General features: G+C 33.7%; 1 protein-coding gene across 1 annotated transcript; it reads right to left on the reverse strand.

The window, feature by feature from the left end:
* Positions 1 to 285: 285 nt before the first annotated feature.
* LOC123712413 (proton-coupled folate transporter-like) lies at positions 286 to 16,176 on the reverse strand. The gene is made up of 7 exons (XM_045665494.1): positions 15,171 to 16,176; positions 13,871 to 14,030; positions 6,889 to 6,990; positions 5,474 to 5,611; positions 3,498 to 3,581; positions 2,409 to 2,565; positions 286 to 554 (listed from the first exon to the last, which is right to left on the reverse strand). Exons 1-7 carry the CDS (start codon positions 15,969 to 15,971, stop codon positions 443 to 445), a joined length of 1,554 nt encoding a protein of 517 aa, XP_045521450.1. The 5' UTR covers positions 15,972 to 16,176; the 3' UTR covers positions 286 to 442.
* Positions 16,177 to 16,380: the final 204 nt, after the last annotated feature.

Here is a 16,380-nt window from a genome sequence, read left to right on the forward strand (position 1 = left end):
ATTACGTGCAAAGATCGTCTTGCAAATTGTGTAGCTCATTATATTATGTTGGGTCATTTTTTGTGTGTGCGTGTCTCCTAAGGACACAACGGAGAATATAGAGCTGGCGTATTGTCAGTAGTTTGCAAGACTTGAACTCTTCAGTTGGAAAACTTTTATTTTTGAGTAACAATATTTTTATAATGTGTGGCTGAGGTATGTGGCTACTAAAAAACTAAGTAAAAAAAACAAATTAAGGCGAACGATCGAACTTTACGGGTGCAACTAGTAGTATAAAAGAAAGGGTAAATAAAAATAAATTTATTTGTCATTAAAATCTAATAAAACATTATTAACTAATAATGTTATGTATATGTGTATAATATATTATTATAATTTCTAAAATTTTAACAAAGTTTACATTAGCGCCAATCTTAATTCATTTTGTATAATCGTTTTACATTTAGGCGGAAGTAGGTTGGGGAGATTCCACATTCTCCGGCGGACCTGATGGTACGTTTGGAACTTCTAATCTCTTCTGTTTCGCGTCCTCTTTATGCTCATAGTAAAACCATCTGAAAATGACAAAGATATATAAACTACATAAATATTACTTAGACATTTTAGTTCCAGTTCTTCGTAGTCAATATAAATTTAGAATCAATTTAACATCTTTGTGTTGACGTTCATAAGTGAACTTGTTTACCTATATGAATAAAGTTATTTTGAGTTTGAGTTTAACTTTATGTCAATTTCTTAACTTTATTTGAGGATTATTAGGCACATTTTGGTAAATTGGTTGAACAAACAGCTATGACAATTTAAATTTTATCACTGTATTGATCCAAAACCCGGAATGTCCCGAAATTTGAAAACGTTTGACGTCATCATCGATACTACTTGTTACATAGCGATGACCATCTTTCAAGGCTAGTGACTGTTAGAAGGACGAAGTTCATGGTTACGTATATCACAGCTATGGATCGTCATCACATCCACCGAAGGCTCACCTGATGTCAAGTGCTACCGCCGCCCATGGAAACTCTTAATGCCAGAGGACTCGCGACTGCGTTGCCGGCCTTTTAAGAATTGGACTACGCCAAGATATCCGACAATTTAAGTTGTTAACAGCCATCGTTGTTAACAGGCAAGACTGACTGTACGGAATCACTTCATCACCTTTCGTGTCACTGAACGTACTTCAGACGAATGGGTGCTTTTAATATTTCCTCAAATAATCACCAGAACAAGCCATATTAGGAGAAAGGCAAGACAGACTGTAAGCCACTTCACACTCTATTAAAGTCACGGAAGTACACTTTGTTATCTAAGTGGAGTTGACAAACTGTCCTCCGCCATAAATGAGCTTTATTATGTTATAGAAAAGAAGTTAATGTTACTTTTTTCCTTTATCTATTTAAATGACTTAATGTTTCAACTTTTATATTGGGTAAGTCAGGAATCTCATGAAACTCAGGAATTTTAAATTTGACCATAGTCCCGCAAGTTTTTTTTAAATAATAATTATGCTCATTTGGGAAACAGATAAACTTGTAACATTTCCCTACAAACCAGTAAGCATAAAACGAAATAATCAGCTTGATTTAAAGCTCGAAACAAGTCATTATTTTAAGATACAATTCAGTCCACTATTCGTACAATAAGGAAGAACATTAAAACATTATTTCAAGATAATTATCTTATGTTGCTTTCACACGCTTGGTATATTTCGGATGTATGTAATTACAATCTGATCACGCGATTCATTAACATAGATGTGCTCTCCCATAATAAGATTCTAGTCATGTCAAAAACATCATACATTGGACGCGACGATTTTACCTACGCGAGACAGTTCGCACCAACTCCCACTCTGAACTTACCCTCATCCGTAAAGTAAGGTAACCCAAATTACATTGATTAGATATTAATCGACCCGGCCACTCTCACTAATCTTCATTAAGAAGACGGCCATTTACACAGATGTCTCATTACTTTACAACACTTTTAGTCGCAATCAGATTGGCCAATTAGATGTGTTAATTGCAGATTTAGGTACATTTAGTAATCTGTTCGGTGTTACAGTATCGTCCTACTGAACTAACATTCCGCAACAACAGCAAACAACTTACTTAACTCACTTATCTGAGAATTATTTGGGATACTAAATATGGCACTTTATAATTTTGGCTCACTGGCCAGCAATCATACTGTATAAGCCTACAGTCGTTTTTGCTACCAACCATATATATAAGGACATTTTCGGAGTAGTCATTGCCTGACACCAAGATCACCAGACTTAGTTTAAGTAGAACCCTTTATAGGAATGGACCCTTTTGTTTAGCTTCAAGGTCATGAAAGTCCCCGAAAGCGTGGATGGCAAGTTAATAGAGGTCTTAATAATAAAACTCTACCAACTAAGTACTTACATAAATATACCCAAAGCTGGTAACGTAGCCAATACGCTGACGAGGAAAACGGCTCCAGGCAGAACGTGTAGAGTTAGAATATAGATTTTCGCGTACAGTGGTGAGAAAATCAGTGGCATCATGGTCTCTGCCACGCCGAATAACGAAAACACTTTGCCTGAAAAATAAATTTATTATATTTATTAAACAACTATATGTTTAAAGCACCTGTATTTTAATTTTAACAAAATTAAATAACTCTCTATAGTAGCTTGTCATGTAAAAAAATTAAACAAACCACTACACGCAATACTCGAGCGAGTTTGCTTATCTTGCCGAAGCCGCGTACAAATTATTTGAAAAAGTCTATTAGGGTGTGCAATTATTGAATCAATTAACATCTAAAATTCGAAATATTAGCGCGTTTAAACAATTCAACAAGACATTAAAGATACATATCAAAATGAGCCTACCAGACTAAAACTAGGACGGCTGATGGTGACGTGTATCTCGTTTGTATATATTAAGTTTCTCATGTAAAATGAAAATACATTTTTTGTAATTTAATTTTTAAGCCTTCTTTAAGTAAAAACCAACTTTTTTTTGAAAGAATTATATATATTTTTAAACAGATGCATCATAGAGATTCTCTTGGTTTTACTACATGTGGATGAAGGATGTTGTGCTTCCTTCATCAGATTTATGTATCTGTTTCATAGTCATTTGTTAATCTAATAGGCCAGATCAGCCTTCTGTGCCTGACGCACGCCGTCAACTTTTTGTGTCTAAGGCAAGCTGGTTTCCTCACGAGGTTTTCCTTCACCGTTTCAGCAAATGTTAGATCCTACTAGCGCTAGAAAGAAGTCCATTGGTGCACAGCCGGGGATCGAAACGACCTCAGGAATGAGAGTCGCACGCTGAAGCCACTAAGTCAACACTGTTCTCCTCCTCACATCTCCCTCCTCATCAATATATATATAGATATATATTGGTTGATATATATATATCTCTCTAATTTAAATAAGTACTATACTAATTATATTATGTTCCAGTTATAATTTAATAATCCTAACTAACTGCGGGTAAACACAGTAAATCTTAGTTAATTACCTAATTCCTGATGAGAAACCAACTTCGAGGCGATGGATCTCAATGCGATCATGGTTGTACCATTTAATATCTCGACGAGAGGTGCTGAAACAAACAAAATAATAAGAATTTATCGTCAAAACTTTACAAATAATTTTAATTATGAACTAGCTAACTTGCGAATGTCTGGAGATTCGAGTTTATCTTAATTGGGAACAAGTTTTTGTGGCCATAATAAAAATATGAAGGGAAAGTGATAATTTCTTCTTTGTGAGTTTCGATTTTTATTCATAAAAAATCTTGTCGGCAAACAGTGTTATCTTAATTTCGTGTATCTCATGTAATAGTTAAATCAACAATTTCTTTGTTTTTATTTGATAATCAATGTTATATTTAAAGTTAAGCAAAAATATCAATTCCGTCTAATACTGTTTTATATTTTCCAAATCTACCAAATATATATTACGAAAACTATAGGCACATTCACAAGCAAAAAAAGACATAATTTCCTAATAATGGTATGTTATATATAAGAAATTACAAATAGCATGTGTTTGTATTGGAACTCCTAAATAGCTGGACCGATTTTTTTGATTTTTTGTATTTAAGACACTGTAAAACTACACTAAGTGTCTCAAAGTCGGTAACGTCCGCAAGTAAACAATAAGAGTTAACAAGCATAGTCAAAATATTGTCTTTGGTTACTATTACTTTAAATAATATAAGTAAACTACGGATACGACAGATGTTGTCCTGTACGTCATACATAGACAAAAAACCTAATAATGAAAATCATCCTCAACTGCACTTGAAAACACAACGTGTTTCAACACACAATTTCATCAATTCAACTATGCAGGGCACCACACAAACGCATATAAAACAATTAATTCAAATTGGTCCAGCCGTTTAAAGGAGTTCAGTATACATGTCGCAGTAAAGTAGTTAAATCAGAGAGTTAATTGAATCTCTAGACAGATAATTAAATGTCGATATTTAATCAAGTCGCTAGCATTTTGATTTAAATAAAGCAGGTTCGAAAACGTTTAACTAACTGTCTGACCAAAAGCCAGCGTGTTGATTAACAATGTAAAACAAGACGCCATGATTATTTCATTTGTTATTGTTATTTCGGTGTGATCATGAAGAATTGAGAGCTTGGAAATTCCGTGTTTTGCTTTATTGTAAATGGTTAGGTTAGGTTAGATTAGGAACGTTTAGGAAACTCGTTAAATGTCTCGTTTACTCACTTGTCTGACAGAACTTTAGCGACATGATTGAATATCGATTTTTAATTAACTTGAGATTCAATTAACTCTCTGATTTAACTACTTTACTGCGACATATATATAATCCTATTATATGTGTGTAACGTACAGTACAATTATATAGTGTTTATTTGCGTCAAAACTGTATAATCAGTAGTGACAGTTCCTATTATTCTAGTTATTCCCTAGTAAACAGCAATTTGATAAAATGGCCTATATTTTTCTATAACGCTATACTATTGTGATAAATGATATTGCGTCACCTTGTGAGCATTGTGCAAATGCTATCGGCGTACAAAAAACTATTGTTTGTCTCGTATTCAATGCATAATTCGTATGTTATGTAATATATGTATGACGTGTTTTATCTATCTGGTAGTAAGGCACTTCTTGTAATGTTTAACATCACTTGGAATGACATGCCCTGTTTACACTAATAAATGTTTATTAATAAAAGGCTTTTTAATCTTACAAATACGGAAGCCAGAGAAATCTTAAAGAACGCAAAGTATCAAAAATATTGTAAGAAGTAATTTTAGAATTGAAGTATTTTATTATAAACCTACTGATTGAGGTATTTTTTTTATAAACCACGAAACATATAATAAACAACTATACAATGACCTCGCATAGTATCAGACTTGAGTGATATAGTTTTTCTTGACATGTTTGGTCAAATCATGCAAGTATTTATTACAGAGTATCATCTATCGATAAATCGATACAGACCTACATAAACTTCATAGTCATTTCTCGCGAAGGCCATAACCAATGCTCCGGCGACCTTACTGGTTGTTGAAATCATTCCCAGAACAGAGTCATCCGCCCTCAGCTTCTTACTGAACACACTTATTGTGAACATTGTACCTGGAAAGTCAAATTTGTGGATATAAATCTGCTCTCAGCAAACTACATACATCAAAGTAACTTAATTCATATAGATAACCTAGTACACTTATGAATGTCAACAGAAAAGATGTTAAATTGATTCTAAATTTACATTTACTGGCAGTTCGCAAGTCAAGGACGTATATGAAAGAAAACATCATAACAAAACCGGCAGGGTAGAGTGAAAATGAAAGCCTCTAAAAAAAGCCCAGGAACTGTACATAAGTCATAATTTTAAATAATAATCAATCATTTAACACTTAAGGGTGTTTTAGCCCAGAACTGGTGAATTGTTAATTTGTTTTGAATCAAATACATCTTTTAAAAATCCTTAAACATAAACACAACCAGTTGCTATATTATCCTTGACTTTAACTTAACTTATTCTATAAAAGCACTCTTTAGCATCAATATCTTAATTAGGTTTCTGAAAATCTACCAAATTATTTACTATAATAACAATAACATATTAAAAATTAGCCGCACATCGTGAATTCTCACAACACAACATAAAAAAGATACCTATCAGAATAGATACAAATTTTGTTTGTTCTTTATGGGTTAAATTGAGCAATGTTTACAAATTCCCACAATGTTTTCCGATCAAATCGATACATTGGAGTGCGAATTGAAAACATTTACATTTTTCATTGTAAAATATTATGAGGTATTGTTAAATAAATTATTGTGTCCATTGAATATTATGTAAACATACTTTGTATGTGGTCGTAATAACAATGAATACTACAGCGTACGTACTATAGGGATTTTACGGGCTATATGTACCTTTAATTGGTAGTCGTAAATTTTAGGGATTAAAATATGCTGGTCTACTCACAAGGGTTTCACTGTATATAAAATAAATCAGTGGAGCTGCAACCATTTTTGGTCTAGACCTGTTTCTGTTTCATGATCATTTGCGAATCTAATAGGCAAGTAGGTGATATTTGCCTATGACACACTCCGTCGACGGTTTGGGTCTAAGGCAAGCCGGTTTCATCACGATGTTTTCTCGTTCGAGCGAATGTTTAAAGCCGTTGGTGCACAGCCGGGGATCGAACCTACGACCTCAGGGATGAGATACGCTGTAGCAACAAGGCCGTCCCTGCTCTACAAGATCTCTAATTTCACTGTACAAACATTAATATACAAATCTATTGGTGTACAGCGAGGGTTAAAACGACCGTTATTAGGAGTATAGCCACTCGCATTGCCTTTATCAGGTCACGCTGAAAACGAAAGAAATCTCAACTTACCAATAGAATGTGTGACAAGGCTGTATGTAGAGTAGATGCTGTACTTTACTTCATCCCAATTGAAGCGGTACCTCGCGAATATATACATGATACTCATCTCACCTGAAAAAAAATTCAATAAATACGTATGTTGCAAAAAAAATGTTCCTGTTATGTTATTATTGTTTGTATATTGTCCATATTAAATGAATTATTGTTTTAATATTATTATGTTAATTATGTGATGTTCAAATACAAATGAGTGAAGGAAATTTATTAAAAGAACAACAAATAAGTAGTCTACAACTACATTTAAAAAAAAACTAAACTTAACATTTACTTAAATGAATAAAGACAAGGAGAACATTGGCCTACCCTACAAAACTTCTTAAGTAGTAATTTTCACCACGTAAATTAATTGGTTTTCTATTACCATATAGGTAGACATTATTTGAGTTTCCCAAAGCTCTCTCAAAGTTACAAGTGCCAATATGTATAATCAAGTACGTCAAATACACGGCAATTACCGTCCGTACATATCGTTTTCCCCTACACTCCACCTTTTTTTATAGAACAGGGACCAAACGGGCCAGAAGGCTGGTTTGATGTTAAGTGATACCGTTCATGGACACTCTCAATGCCAGGGCTCGTTCGTGTTACCGGCCTTTCAAGCATTAATACGTTCTTTTCTTGAAGGGAAAGTCTTAGGGAAGTCGAATAGGTTCGGAAATACTTCAGTGAGAAGCTTGTTCCTCATAGTGAAGATGGTGCGCGGCAAAAACTGCCTTAAACACGCTCAGTTGTGAAACGACAAGGTTGATAAAGTAAGTTTATAATGGCCCAATATGAGTCTCTATTAATGATTACAATACTTTGCTATAGGTATTAAATAATCCTACAGCAAATTAAATTAAATAATAATGAGAATTTTATATATATATATATAAATTCTATATTAAATTCTCTTGTCACAATGTTCGTTCCCATACTCCTCCGATACGATTCGACAGATTATTTCAACCCCCTTAGTCATGAGGGGTGTCCATTTCAAAAACATATATATATATTTTTTTGTGTATGTATTATTCAGTCTTCTATCACCAATTATTTTCTCCTACACTAGAAATTCTCTAGAAATTATTTACATGTCAAAACAATGTTTGCCGGGTCAGATAGTAAGCAAATATAATTAACGCAACGCAAACTATTGTAATAACGCTGTTACGTTTTGACGAATTTTTGTACACTGACAGAGAATGGTACGCTTACGAAATCACGGCCAGAACTATTGCAGAAGCCGTAATCATTACGATGAGACTTAGGTACACAATTACGAAATAATAACTTCTAAGAAAACAACATAACAAAGATATTTTGCTGAATTTCCTCAAAGATTTTTGCTTTGAAAAATAAAACGGAAAACTCAAATCAAACTGTCTCTCTTACACACATAATATATAACCAGAATCTGGATCCTGGTTCATCCCAGATGTACAGAAATGTATTTTCCATGCCCTAGATTGGACATCGACTTAATTTTTTAAATAATAAACTATGTTTATTCTAAACTGTAACAATATAGTTTTCGTACACGAAGAAGCGCCACATATAATATCGCATATCAACTACCGTGTTGATAAGGTTTGCTTAGACCAGGGCAACGTAATATTCTCAAATGTCGTTATGTAAATAATATCTATCCTTTAGTATCATAAAACGAAGCCTTCGTTTGATATACCCATTTTAATCTGTGGTTTTACTTTAGAAAACTTTATTTCCGACCTCGTGTTCTATATTCAAATGAATTAGATTTAATCTGTATTAAAACAAATAATAGTAATTTATTTAGGTATATGAGATATTTAAAGTGTTCATGTTCGGTATTCTATAACTAAATATACCTTGCGTATGCTACTGTGACCTCTTCGTTTGATATACTCACTATAGACTGTGGTTTTACTTTTAAAAAATCTTTACTTCCGACCTCGTGTTCTATATTCAAATATCTATTATAGTAGATTTAATCAGTGGTTTAGCAATACTGATAATTTATTTAGGTATTCCATATGGAAGTTTTGATGTTCTTTATTCAAATATACCTTCCTTATGCTATTTAGATGTCTACGTTTTATATATAAGCTAATGTTTTATTTTTAGAATATACAAATAATAAACATATACCTCCACCGAATTCTATATTCAAAAATTTACATAAAACATATCATTTCATATTATTATAATTATAAAATAGTATTTCAAAGTAATCTTTTGAAAGTACAAGTTATTTCCCAATTTGACTTGACATGTGTGCCAAGGGCTATTGCAATTATGTAATTTTACTTAAGTACTAAAATTGCTAGGAGTTATTACCATAGCAAATCCTTAAATCGATTTCGCTGATCAGACATTTGCAATTCATCCAGATATCTATCCACAATATTGAAATAAATTATCTTTTAAATAATTATGAGAACGTGGTTTTGTAAGATATTACTAAATAAAGAAAAATGCATCACAACTATTATACACATCGCTTATAGTATAATTTGATTTCAATTTCGGTGACCGCAGAGCTGGTGCATTCCTCGCTCAACGAATAAGTATTGCAATATAGCGAGCAAATGCCAGCGTTAAAGGTACACTACTACAGGTAGCAAACGTTTCAAATTTGTTTTAATTTTTAATTATTTTATTATTACGTAGGTTTAGAAAATTGTAAATACTGTATATTTTATTGTTATGTTTAAGTTTTAATAAGCGATTCGGTACTGAATAAATGTCTTAAGAGATTATTATTATAGTTTTAAAATATCACGCGTTTTTATCCGATTTTAGTTTAACGCGGGTGATAAGATGGTAACACTGAAAATGTCAGTGTTACCATCTTATCACCCGCGTCAGAAGTCAGAAGGGACCAGTTACAAACATTGCTAATGAAAACTTTTTTCAATTGCAAGTTTAGAATTGGTTTAACGAATTTAAGCGTGGACGTAGCAATCTCAATGATCCGCGTGAGGGACGACATTTAACAGCGACTACTGACGATAACATCAGTGCTGTGCGACGCATGATAGATAAATGATACATAAGGTTTTGTTTAACGGCCGTTAATTGTTACTTGGAAACCTGTATAGTATATTTATTTATTTTTTGTCAATACTTTAATTGTTAACATGCTTATTCCTCAAGTTTATAGTCTTTAATATTTTTTGCTCAGTCAGTCAGTTACTTGGATGTAATGTGGTGTTAAAATAAAAAAAATCAGTGGCGCTACAACCTTTTTAGGTCTGGGCATCAGATTTCTGTACCTGTGTCATGAATGTCTGATGTCTTTGTTAAACTAATAGGCAAGTAGGTGATCAGCCTTCTGTGTCTGACGCACACCGTCGACTTTTTGGGTCTAAGGCAAGCCGGTTTCCTCACGATGTTTTCCTTCACCGTTCAAGCGAATATTTAATGACATAGAAAGAATGACGCTCATGCCATATGAAATATTACCGTACGTGTAAAGAATTGATAATTATATCGAGTTCTTACAACGGGAGGTTACTAGAATTTTAATATAATTATAACCTCAAAAAATCAACTGCAATATATATCAAGTTTGAAATGTACAAACAAAACACAGCCGGTGCTTTATAATTCCCAATTTCGATCCCGTCAGCGGTTGCGTTGACGGAATCCCAAGGTCATGTCAAACCCATCCGGGCCACGGATCTTGGGAGAATTGTACCAAAGTCGCATTTGAAACGTCGAGAAAAGTACTACTAATGCTTTCTCTTCAGGCTAGAGTAAAAACTAGGGCTCTTACTTCCTTCTGCCCAAGCAGAGGTCCAATCTCGCAGGAGACGTACTTGTGCTAGTCGTAGTAAATTTACACGTACACTTGCAAAAATAACGGCCCCAGCTGAGCAGGCAAGGCCCTTTAGGGTAACAGCGAGAGCCCATTAAAAAAAACAACATCCTTTGGTTGCCAGCAATGATATAAGCGTGGCATAGGTCCTTCCATACATGCTCATTCCAAATACACATTTCTTTCCTAAGTACATTGATCCATTTAAAGCGTAAGTATCCACTGGAAATAGTAATTGAAAAATTGCGAACGTCGTCCTTTAGATCGCGTCTAACGTAGGCGTAGATTTCCGTTACATCTGTTGGTGGAGATGTGAGACAGAAATACATCTTCGGAGGACAATTATACAATGATCGAACTACTAAGAATTGATAATTAAACGGTATATTGCTGTTTATCAAAGATACTCGTAACATATATTTAAATGGTAGAGAAGAATATTGATAATTTGAAAAAATCAAAATACCTGTTGTTCGGCTATAAGAAAATGGAGTTGTCAATGCCAATCATATTACTGAAACTCAACCTAAAGAAAAACATTGTGTTATTGCACGTATTATTTGCGTATCGACCTACTTCTTCTGCCATATCCTTGCGAAGGTTGGCGATCATCCTAGGCTAGTTAAATTGTGCATGCCGCGCTTCTAAACAATGATTGAATTAATTATTCAAAGTCAATTAAAATTGTTTAACAGGTTTATGTATTTTAAAATAGAAATAAGATAAATTAATAATTACTAATGAATTGATTTCAATGGTGCTGTGACCAAACCATTGTCTTAGGTTTTTTAAACCAAAACGTGCATCAGGTCTGCTTCGACCTGCCTTTGCCTTGTATGATTAAATGCGAATTAAACTTGCGCATGTATACAAATCATTAAACATACAGGGTCGAACGCAATACCTATGTACATAACTAGACTAACACTGCTGACATAAGGCTACCAAATTGTAGGGCACCTGTTTACTATGTATCTATTTTAAAACCCGTTTTTGATACCAAGTTTTGCATTTATATTAGACTCCTGATTTACTGTTTGTGTTTATTAAGAGGTACTTCGTTTCATTGCAAAAGTGTTTAACATAAGCACCCACTTTCAACTCACAGCTAAAATTAGTGTCATAACTATATTTTCAGTAAATATACATTAATATTCAATATGACATGGTATATATATAAAAATAGAAGCTTTTTTTTTTAAGTATTTTTTTATAGATGCTCATCTGATGTTTAGTCATATCGCCCATGAATACACACTTTACCAGAAGGCTTAAGAGGGCGTTCGGAAATTCTTTTAAACATTTGTATTCTGTCAAGGCAATTTGTTTAACTTCACGATTAAGTCACGATGTCCAAGTGAAGTATCAAGTCTCATTGTTGGTTAATGCAACAATCAGCGTGATGATGCCATATGGTATCACGACGGATAGCTTAGTATACGCCATATAGACACTGGGGCTTGGCAATCTTATCCTTCGAGTCAATAGATTGTCTGAATTTAGTGATCGAGGTCCCTTTAACTTGGATAAACAACTTCCTTCCAACAGACCCATAGTAACCATTAGCTCAAATTATTAATTTACGACTTTTAAATGTTTTTATACAGAACTGGACAAACGTTTGTCCTGATGTTGCGTGAGATGGGGCTGATTGGAGGGCACGCCTGTCCAGGAGATACTTATTAAACGCCGCTTAAATTAACCCATATTAAACTGTCTAGGGAAGATGGAAGGGACAAGAACTTCCACTCCTTTGCTGGTTTTACAAGAAACTACTATCCAAATCGTGCAACGCGGTACCCGGGGATGTAAACAACGCAGAGCTAAAACTCCAGCGTGTTTCTAGTTGAGCGTCATTAAATTATCTCATCAATTTGATACGTTGTATAGAAATGGACCCATAGAATTCATGAAGGCAGTAAAAACATTGCACGATGTTATCGTATCAGTTTTTAAATACATAAACCTGTTAAAACAATTTTAATTCACTTCGTATAACATACAGGCAATATCCAGACATAAGAGTAGATATCATCAAACTGCCATGCCAGGGTCAATAAATAGTAATCAAATAAGAATTTGCATATTTATTGCATATGATATTCAGACTTTGACTATGAATAACTCGGTAATAAAACAAGAGAAATTGGACATTTGCATACGAATTGCATCTTAAAATGAAATTGTGAGAATCTAAAATATTAGTATTAGATTTTTAGGACACAAAACCAACAGGTCAGCATGCAGACGTCGTGATCACACGACTTGCTTAAAAGTAGTCAGTTAGTACGGCTAGTAGGCTGCAAGAAAAGAAAGTACCATGAAAGGTCGGCAACACACCCGCTAGCGCGCGGCGTTGCAGGTGTCTAAGGGGGGTAACTACTCGAAATGTCGATGTATGTTAATAATTTAAAAATATTAATGTAAATTACAATTAAATAATATTAAAAACAGGCAGATGGGTTGTTTACAAAGCTAATACAGTATTACTTGCTTTTCTTATTATAAAAAATATTTTGATGCATGGATGGTACAAATTAATGGCTACTAGCCATTAATTTGTACATCACACACATTGAATAAGTCCCCATATCATATAATTATAAAACAATCTTTGCTATCAATACACCTTAATAGTGTTTATAGTATAGACAATTTCATAATCTATACATTTTAAGCCACTTTAAAAAAAGTAATCTTAACTTAATGATCATATCAAACTATTTTTTCGAGTCCAAAATCAATGACTATGCAAAAACTACAATCGTCAACCTATGTATATATAATATTTGCTGTCCATTTATTAGCAACAGGTTGATCACGAAATCGATAAAAACAAACCAGACACCCAATACAATTTCCAATGACCGATCAATAGAAATATTGTTGTTCAATATTTTTTAATGTATTTTAAAATTGGTTCAATTTTTGAAAACTTTAATTCTTTGAGCGTAGAATCTGTATGAGATATTCTTTATACTTGAAACGGTTGTCTCACGATTACTTCAAAACGTCGAAATACGTAATGTAATGAGTCGCGTTTATATCAGCTAAGGGGATTTCAATAAGCAATACTCGCATAAATCAAAGAGTTTTACCAAAAACAGTTAAAACATTTCGGCTTTGAGCTATAGAAATAAAATAACTTACCCCATAACGGTCCAAAACTTAGACACACGACGATTAGGATCAGACAGATTCTTAATCTTCTTTTGTTCGGTTCCTTCTTGAAGGCTATTTTCAAAGTATCCTTGACGCTATTAAAGTCAAAAAACTCCAGCAAAAATCCTCCGCAACCTGTTCGAAGGTCCTGTGCAACATACATATTTCATTTGAATTTTGCAAACAATTTACGTTCTTCATGGAAAAGTGCTATGTGTTTACGCGATCGCATCGAAATATTAAGGTCGTGTATTCGACTCCAGGTGTATATGTCGTACATTTGATATGCTTTTAACCTATGAAAACCTAAAATCCCGACCAATTTGCCATTAAGGGTTCATCATCTCGCATTAAATTATCAACAAAACAGTGACTGTCCCGGAAACTTAAACAAAACAATCATATTAGTAGTAAGTAAACAATTCTTGGACAATGGGTGGCTTATCAGTTTTGCGACCAATAAATTGAAACCTTGAAATTTAAGTATTTTTCTAAAAATGTTAACAGAATTAGTTTTTAGTTAAACGAAATTTAAAGTTCAATATTTCTAAAAGTTAAATAAAATTATAGAATTTAATTATTATATTAGCGAGGATCTTGGTTTATAAGCGAGTTGATATTATCTTATTGTAATACGTATCTAAACAATCGGCTGATGTATCTAAAGTATATGTTAGCATAAGCATAAGTTTTTATAATATTGAATTTCAACTAAAAACTTAAATAAATATTTAAATTCTCATTACATCATATTTGTCCATAGAGCGATTCCGATGAAATATGCAGCAAAAAAAACACTTCTTTGTTTAATAAACACGAAGCTGTTTATAAATAAAACCCGTTTTTTTGTCAAATCTTTGCAAAGTTCAGATTTCATCATAGTTTTTTGTATGAATTTACCATTTTATACATTGTCATCTTGTTTATTCAGATTGGTAACGACAGTCATAAACGTCAATTTTAAAAATCAGATCTGTATTTACATATATACAATATTCTAAACCTATACATACAGTAATAGTAATTAAGTTATTCTTAAATAGAAAATTAAAACAAATTTAAAAATTGTGTTCCTATGGCAGTGTACCTGGCAGTACTTCCTAGCTGTATTGCGATACTTATTCGTTTAGCGAGGAAAGTAGCTCTGGATTTACCGGTACTATCTACCAGGCGACAATTTAAATATTTAATTAGTAACTGGACTTAAGCACAAGAGGGAAGAAAATCAAAGTTGGAGGAATTTAATCTCGCAAATTATATTTCCTATTAATAGAAATGTAATACAAACCTTTTCTTTATTCTGAAGCCACTTATGATCGTCAATAGCTAAGAAAACGTATATAAAATTCATAAATTGCAATACAGCTGAAATAGAGAAAACTCCGTAATAGCCGGTATATCGTAGAAGTATTCCGCTCAACCCCATTCCCACGGGGAAACCAACCGTCATACACAAACTAAGTATTCCCATGCGAAAAGTCCTTGTTTCCTTCGAAGTTACATCACCCAAGTAGCTAAAGGCACCGAGAAACATCGTATACCATCCACCGGTCAGTGCTGGGAATATGACCTCCATAAACACAGTCAACTCCACGGGGACTTGATAGAAAAAATATGTGTTTATCATGTTCAGAACACACGTCATGAATTCCCCAATGATTGGCATTAGCATACATATTTTTCGCCTGCCCGTTTTGTCACTCCACGCTCCTATAAAAAGCATCAACAAGGTCGGTACCGCTGTGTGTATAACACTTTTCCACCCTTGAACGGATGCTATCAATTTCTGAACTTCGTCCTCCTCAAATGTGTGGTTAGCTCGCTTTCTAAGTCTGAGGTCTTCGCAGACCGCGTCGCTAAACTCCAAATTGACTCTACAAGCCTTATCTAAGTTCAAGTTTTGCGTCGCCAGCATTGCTAAAACACTTGGCATCACGAATAACGCCAACACTGGTTCCACGGTAATATTACATTTGACATACTTAATTTTCTCTAAAACTGTCATATTTTTAAAGTCGATTTTCATTTCGGTCTTCAGTGGTAACTCTTCAGTTTTTTGGAGTTTCGACTCATTTTTTTCGACCGTCATTTTGTCTAATATAACTTTGTTTAATATGAAATCACGGTGTGATATATGGGACGGAAACACGCTCGAGAGGTTTGTGATTATTCAATTACATTGTCAATGCACAACGGGGTTTGATTTGAATTGTATGCGTGTGCGCAGACGAAGCGCGCGCGGACTATTGTCCAGCGAAGTCACTCCGCACCTTTTAGCCCATCGGCACGATCGACCGTCGTAAATAAACTGATCAAATCGCGGTTGAATTCGGAAAGTTTTTGATCAGGTGAACTTGTTTGAATTGCTGTAAAAACAATTTTCATAAAACGTTTACATAAAATACTTAATAGGTACTTTGATTGTCTGGTATAATTCCACTCGGATTTGATAGAGTCATGCTGTGTATTTTAAGATTAACCATAAGTGTTTCCACATT

This window comes from Pieris brassicae, chromosome 7 (genome assembly GCF_905147105.1).
Source record: "Pieris brassicae chromosome 7, ilPieBrab1.1, whole genome shotgun sequence".
NCBI classification, from domain to species: domain Eukaryota; kingdom Metazoa; phylum Arthropoda; class Insecta; order Lepidoptera; family Pieridae; genus Pieris; species Pieris brassicae.

Coding starts and splice junctions, on each gene's coding strand:
- LOC123712413 (XM_045665494.1), bottom strand. CDS start 15,971: ATGACGGTCGAAAAAAATGAGTCGAAACTCCAAAAAACTGAAGAGTTA. Junction 14,031..15,170: donor GGCTTCAGAATAAAGAAAAG/GTTTGTATTACA, acceptor TATGTTGCACAG/GACCTTCGAACAGGTTGCGG. Junction 2,566..3,497: donor GGTTTCTCATCAGGAATTAG/GTAATTAACTAA, acceptor TTTATTTTTCAG/GCAAAGTGTTTTCGTTATTC.